A 7,318-nucleotide genomic window follows, 5' to 3' on the forward strand; every position below is an offset into this window, starting at 1 on the left:
AAGTAAATGTCATCACCATCTGCTTGCTGCCTAAAAAATCTGGGACAGAGTACCTTGGGATCTTCGCATATGCTGAAGGCTTTATACTTTTGGGTTTTACAGTGAGCTAAAACTCAGCTCAGGATTCATCCATGGCAGGAATTTACCAAAGCTATGACAACAAGGAAATGCCAATCATTTCATAGTGTCAGTATGAAAAGTTTAGCTGAGATTGAAATACTAACAGATGTGAGCTTCATAAAGGAGCTGGGGTTATATAAGCAAATAAACAAAAAGATTCACCCAATCTCCACCTGAAATCTCTTTGGTCCACATAGCTTTTACTCAGTTCATCTGCAGAGGGGCAGCAGCTTTTCCAGAAGCTTCCTGCCAATGGCTGAGTCATTCCTCGTGTCTGAGAGAGCTCCTTGCTACATCCAGGCTATACCAGAGATTTGGGGCAGTTAAGAGAGGAAAAATGTTACAAGGAGCTTACCCAAAATGCAACCAGCCAACTAGAAGTGAGCAAAGGGACTATTTCACAATGCTACAAAATTGCAGGCTGTTCCAGCTGCACACACCACCTTTCTGACCCCTCTTTAGTAGTGAGCAGGATTGGTGACCTAATAGGATCTCACCTTCATCTATTTTGATGCTAGTTTTATTTTCAGCCACCAATGGGAATTGCAATTCCATGTAAATCCACACACATGGATGAGTCTGTAAAAGCTGCCCCAGTAGCAGCACCCGAGGGTGAGAACAACATGAAGGCATGTCTTGCTTTGACTCATCCTCCATCAATCTTCTGTCAGTTTTGCTCTGTACATGTGCAGTACAATATTTTCATTCAGTGAATATTTTTTAAAATGTCGTAGTTGTGCATACCTGAAGAAAGCTCCTAGTTTTAAAAGTTAGAGCAATATTACTAAGAGCATAAATGTAGACATTAATTTGTCACAGCAACAGGTTTGTTACCAAGATATATATGGATATGTGGGAAACCAAAGGATTATACTGTAAATTAGGGAGAAACAACATAGTTTAAGAGTATTATCTCAATTATACAATGGGACATGTGTTATGGATACAGTATATTGAATTTTTAAGACAATTCTAGAGTGTAAGAAAATTCTCTATTCTTTATATGAGCATATAATTTCTTGCTAGAAAGAGAGATATATTTGGAGATAAATGCACAAAGTGGTATGACTAAAAAGAAGATGATAATACTATTTTTCCTCAATTTCCTGGTTTTTTTGCAATTTTAAGTCCTCTTAATAAGGAATATTTTTTTCTGCTTAAAGTTTCAATTTATCATTAAATAAGGAGGGGGAAAAAAGGTGTTATAAGAAAAAAAAAACAGGAAAGGAAGTAAAAAAATTATTCTGGGTCCACTTAGTTGGAAACTGTGAAGATATGTGAAATGATGTCTGGATTTACTAGCAAAGAGAGTTAATGAACCAGTGGGAGAGAAATATCACAGATGATGTCATGCAGAATGTAAAGTTTTCATTGCAATTTTAAGCTTCAGTGAAAGCTTTTCTGTACAATTTAATGTGTTATTACATTTTAAACCCCTTATACAAAGTATTAAAGATTTGAAACTATTTTTTAGTTCAAGGAACATAAATTCTGAGCACAAACATACCTGAACTGCAGTTACCACTTTAAACAAGCTCTAAATAATAAGCCTGTCCTTAAAGAATTTCTTCCTAATTCATGCCACCAGCACCAAGACCCAATATACAACATTGCCGAGTTAAAGGACAATTTAAAAAAATAAATAAATAAACACAGGGCATTGTTTAAAACTTCTGTTATCCAGAAAATCCTATTGGACTGAACCAGGGTGAAGTCTTTCAAGGAATTTGTTTGAAAAAGATGTGATTAGGTGTAAAGCCGGGGTAGACAGAACAGCATTTGCAACTCCAAATCACACAACCCACAGTTGACCACAATTCCTGATGGGAAGATGTAATTTACCAGAGTTGGTAGCGAAAAAGCAACTTCACCTCTTGAGCAGAGCAAGGAGCAGCCCCTTCCCGTACGTTGCCTTCCTTTATGTTGTTCCCCCTCCTTCCAGACAACCCATCGCAGGTGGGCAGCGTCTCCGTGACGGTGAAAGTCCTGGATGTGAACGACAACGCGCCGGAGTTCGCCAGGTTTTATGAAGCTTTTGTTTGTGAAAACGCCAAAGCAGGGCAGGTGAGAAGCGCGGCAGCAAACACCGGGTGTGCCCTCTAGGAGCAACAAAGAGAGTAGAAGTGCCCTGGAGTCAGTCCAGTCCAAGTGTGACAGACAAGGCTTACTTTTAAAAGACCCTATTTATAAGAGGCTTAAGCACCCCTGGACCTACAGGAACAGAATGTAACATACTACATCAGCTCCACACAGGTGACAAACTGAATCTGTTCTGCTCTGAACTGGAGTTGATAGACAGTAGTAGCTAACACAGGACCTCAAGGTCTGCACACGTTAAACCAGCACCCTCAAGCATGTGGTGGTGCCTCTTTGCTTCTCTACCTTCTAAAACCCCATCAAAGCCCTTGAACAAGGTCAGTCTGTGCCACAGATAGACATGAGCTCCCTCTTGCTGCAACATCTGAAGATGATGGCTTGTGAGAAGGTGACCTAGGTACTTTGCCACCTAGGGTTCACAATGAGGACTCATGTCTCCTAATGCACCACTAACTGTGTCATGATCCGGTATTCGGATACGTGACAATTTTTTATAAAGGTGATCCCAAATGGTGAAATTAAGACGCAAATGAGGTCAGATGTCACACACACAACAAACTTTTATTGCAGTAACACAACAAAAGTCCCTAGAGCAGATAGGACAGGGAGGAAAACAGAGAAAGAAAAGAGAGGAGGAAGCAGAGAGATAGAGGACAGCAAGCAAGAGCAGAGTTACCACCCACGGTCCAGCGATGTCGTCAATGTTGTTGGTGGGGAAGTAGTTCCTGGTGGAAAAGTGCTTCCCTGCACCCATAGAGTCCCAGATTTTTATACAATTCTTGCCCACTGCACCCCCACCTCTCTCCCTGCATAAGGGAGAAACTCCTTAGGATCTTCTCTGTGATAGCAGGGGCAGGCATGATGCCAGGGGCTATGTAGTCCTTGTTTGGCTAATTGATGAGACCAGCCATTACAAAGGAGGAGGCTGAGTCAACTGCCACCACAGGATTAGTTCCTTGGGTGGAGTTTCAGTCCTAGGAAGTAGCTTGAGACTGGCACTCCTTGTCTTGTCCTGCTAAGTCGGTGGTTTTCATATCAAGGCCTGGTTATCACTGGATATTCTGCTCCCAGCGCCAGCTGTAGAACTCCTTTGTCTCTGGTCTCAGCATGTCCCAAGCTAAACTCCCCAGTTCTCAGGTACTCCTCGCAGGAGGGGGTTGGGTGAGTTGCTGAGACATCTCTTTAGTCCATCAGCAGATGTTCAACTCTGAGGTACCACAAGACAGACAAAGTACCCGAGTACCAAAGTACCTGAGTACCAAAGTCCATCACTTATCTCTTGGATTGTTCGAGACAAGCACTGTACATCCCGAATGCCACAAACTGGCATAGTTCAAACACACAGACACAATACTCATGATCTGTGAAGGAAAAATTATGCTAGCAATATCACTGCATGTTCTCTGAAACTTCTCCTAGCTTGCTGTGAAGCAGAATGAAATGGCTATTCACTACCAGGACAACTCTCCTCACAGCTATCATATACAGGATCATTTCATCCCACTAATTTCTGGAGGTCCTTAATAATAGCAGAAATAGAAATAATTGGCTAGTCTTTTTTCTGGTCTGAAGGGTGAGTGGTCTCATTAATAAGCTTTCCAAGAAATGCACGCAGATTTGGGCGAGGCTTTCAGCAGAGAAAGCTGAATTATGTTGCCACATTCTGAAAAGTTCTAAAAAATAAATGTAATGTGTTGACTAAGATTCTATGGGTCTGTCACTTGCCTTTGAATCCAAAAATAATTTTGGAATGCAAAAAACACAGGTGTAGATTTATTCTTTGTCTAAAAAGATGTCAGAATGTTGATTCAGACAGAACTACAGCTCACTGTGCTTCAAGCTGTTAGACCTACTTTATTAAGCCTCTTATAAAAGAGGTGACAAATCTCTCTCTGGATTTAGCATTGTTTTAGTTGCTTTCTGTCGTGTGTCTGCATGGTTGCATTTTCTTTCTTTTCCACCAACATCTAGGGAAGAGTTCAATTGATTTAAAATTAAAAGGGTGATAAAATAATCAATCTGAAGTCCTTTCCTACCTGCATAATGAAGCTGAAAATAAGTATGGGCTTTCTTACAAGCTCTGTAATGCACAATGCATCTCCTGAACACCCTGGGCCTTCAAGAGAAAAAAAAAAAATGTCTTTTACTTGAACCAAACCAATTAGCTCCTCCTTTGTTTAAAAGTGTTTTGATGATCACAGCAAAATACGTGAAGCCTGCAAGCTTTGGTATCTCTTCTTGATTCATCTGTTGTACCTCAGCAAGACAGTTGTATTCAAGTGTTCCAGTTGCTAATATTTATATACATGTGTATATATTGTTTGTTTCTTTATTTTTATCATATATCTTTTGCTTCTCACCTGTTTCTGCTTTGTTCTTGTATTCTGTAGCTGATCCAGACAGTGAGTGCTATTGACAGGGATGACCCACAGGATGGTCAGCACTTCTACTACAGCCTGGCTCCGGAGGCAGCCAACAACCCCAACTTTACTCTAAGGGACAATCAAGGTAATCAGAGTGGACACAGACAGTTAGCTACTCTAATTTCTAATGCCTGAGTTGGACACGAGAGGCTGTGACTTACAGTGTGTGATAAGACTTCCATTTCAAATAACACCAAGTGACATCTGCTCCTTAAAGGCAGTGATAAAATGACACTTTACTTAATACACTTGAAGGTTATATGACATTTTCTTCTCTATAAATATTCCCTAGCAATAGGCCTCTTCTTGGAGGAAATGTGCCAGTGTTTTGTGCATATTCAGATCTTGTGGTCAGGCTGCAGGCAGCTCAGATTACTGGAGTGGAAATTGCATTTGATCAAAAGGAGATGCTTAAAGGTAGGATAGCAATTGGAACTAGGAGACAAATCTGAAGGGAATTACATTGCTCTTTTTTTTGTACTCTTCACATTTTCTCCCAGACACAGAAAGGGAAGGTTCTTTTACTGTGCCATTCTTTTCCCCCAAGCACTTCTTTTCTTCCTCTTTACACATCCTCATTTCCCTAGGAAAGCAAGGGAGGCAGGGAGGAAATGCAGAGCCTTAGGGGGGTAATTTGATGTACAGCTAAAAGTCTGTGTAAGATGTGCTAAGTAGAAATTGGAACACCAGTGAAACACTCATGGCAAAGCACTGGCATCTGAGTATTATAACCAGTAGAATTTTATTCTTTCTGGGAAGCTTTGGTAGTTTTGGAGCCTGCAGAAAAGCCCTGCTGTGGCAGGCCTTCATGTGACTACTGCTGATGGAGGGTCTACATGGGCAGATGAGGTCAAGTCAGGTCCACATTAGCCTTCATCAGGAAAGAGAGGCAACCTTGAGTGAAGTGGTGCAGAGCTTTGAAAGTCAATATGAAGGAGCTGGAATTCAGTAGGAGTTTAGTCTGTAAAGCACCATGAAACAGCAAGCAATTTTAGAATAAATGGGGAGAAAGGGACCTGAAACATCCATAGCCAGTCTCCAAATAGAGTGCCTACTACTGCTCACATATGTGCCATGTCGTACTTATGTCCATGAACCCCCAGCAGTGCCTTTGCAGGACAGATCAACATGCAGGCTAACAAAGAAGCCCCTGCCTTCACTAACCAACAATGTCTTAAAAGATGCAACTTGCAGAGTTTGGAGTCCTCCTCCACAGCATGCTATTAGCTCTTCATCCCAAAAGCAGTTTTTTCTGTTGTGTCTCTGAAGCCTCCACACAAAATTTCTTGCATTTTCATCCCTCTGTCTCCCTCATCCCTCAGTTTTATTTTTTAGTAAATATTAGCAAAACAAGCGAACAAATAAAACACTAAAAACATTTGGCAAACTAGGCTTATTTCATCCTCAAGGCATTGTTCTAAAAAAGGAAACTTCACAAAATTTCCAGCATCAGATGTACTTTTCTGTCTGAGGCCATACTTGCAATAATTTATAGTGACAGCAGTGACTGACTTGCTGTTCCTCCCACTCTCTGTAGAATACCAGGTTTTTGAGAGATATATATAGCAAGAAGCTTAGGGTACTGTTGGTTACAAATTTGAAATAAAAATATTAAGTATCAATCCAGTAACTATTTGAAACATATACATTAAGGATTAATCTACTGCTTCAGCAACTTGGAGTGCAGTAGTCATTTCAGTAACAATAATTTAGATTTTTCATCTAGGGACTACTAAGAGCTATATAAATTATATGATTTAGTCACAGAGGGAGTTGCTATCCTGTATGTCACAGGGTGGTAAAACAAGAAACAAAATCCACCTGCTAGTCACAGCCTGCGAATGTAAACATTAGACAGCAAGACTTTCCAGGCTGTGGGAAAGCACTATAAAGATTAGTAATTGTGCTGATTACTTGGCTGTCCAATACAGCATTAAGAGAAATTGCAAGACATGCAGCCTTCCTGGCAACAATTAAAACCTTGATTTATACTAAGAAACAGATAGATCGCACTTTGCATTCTGATGAGCTGTTTTACATTTTATTTGGCCCTTGTCATTTTTGTCTCTGAGAACTTCTTCAATCTATTCATTCTCTACATATCTCTGGCAGACAGAAAAATCCTATTGTTCTCCACTTTAGAGACAGGGATACGGGGCAAGGAGAAGTTAAGCTACTTACATGTCTGATTTGCTGTGAGTTCAGTAACATCAGTGGGAGATAGATGTAAAGATCTGCAAAGATCTAGGACTAAATGACTTCCTAGTGCCATACAAGATATATAGAAAGAAACTGGGAATTGAGCTGAGGTCTCCCCTTGCTTCAGTTACTGATGTATGGCACTGGCAAACCCTCTTCCCCCTCTTCTAAATCCAGGTGAGATTATGCTGGGAAGATTGGCAAAAGAGGCTTGCTGTAAGAATGGGAAGAACAATGAAATAAACTCAAACCATAACATAAGCTTACTGCATTTCCAGATTAAACTCTGGGCTGACCTCCTTGTTGACCCTGAAGTGCAGCCCTCTGGGCTCCAGGAACTGATGAAGAGAGCAGCCATTTTAATGGGTGCAGGCATCAGTGTCATCCCACCGCCAGGACTGCCATTGGAAGCCTCCAGCAGTCCTTCCTATTGCATTTACACTTGTCCCAGGAATTTTTTTAGCTATTTCTTCTTTCCC

At 40.9% G+C, this 7,318-nt stretch overlaps 1 protein-coding gene across 1 annotated transcript in view; it reads left to right on the plus strand.

Annotated features, from left to right (window-relative positions):
• Positions 1-7,318, plus strand: part of CDH20 (cadherin 20, type 2) — a 53,704-nt gene that overhangs the window by 41,139 nt on the left and 5,247 nt on the right. The window contains exons 9-10 of the mRNA XM_010000893.1: positions 2,063-2,184; positions 4,608-4,725. Of these exons, the coding sequence (XP_009999195.1) occupies positions 2,063-2,184; positions 4,608-4,725 (240 nt within the window). The remainder of the gene's footprint in view (positions 1-2,062; positions 2,185-4,607; positions 4,726-7,318) is intronic.

The sequence above is a fragment of the Chaetura pelagica genome, unplaced genomic scaffold (genome assembly GCF_000747805.2).
Source record: "Chaetura pelagica isolate M959 unplaced genomic scaffold, ChaPel_1.0 scaffold104, whole genome shotgun sequence".
Lineage (NCBI taxonomy): Eukaryota > Metazoa > Chordata > Aves > Apodiformes > Apodidae > Chaetura > Chaetura pelagica.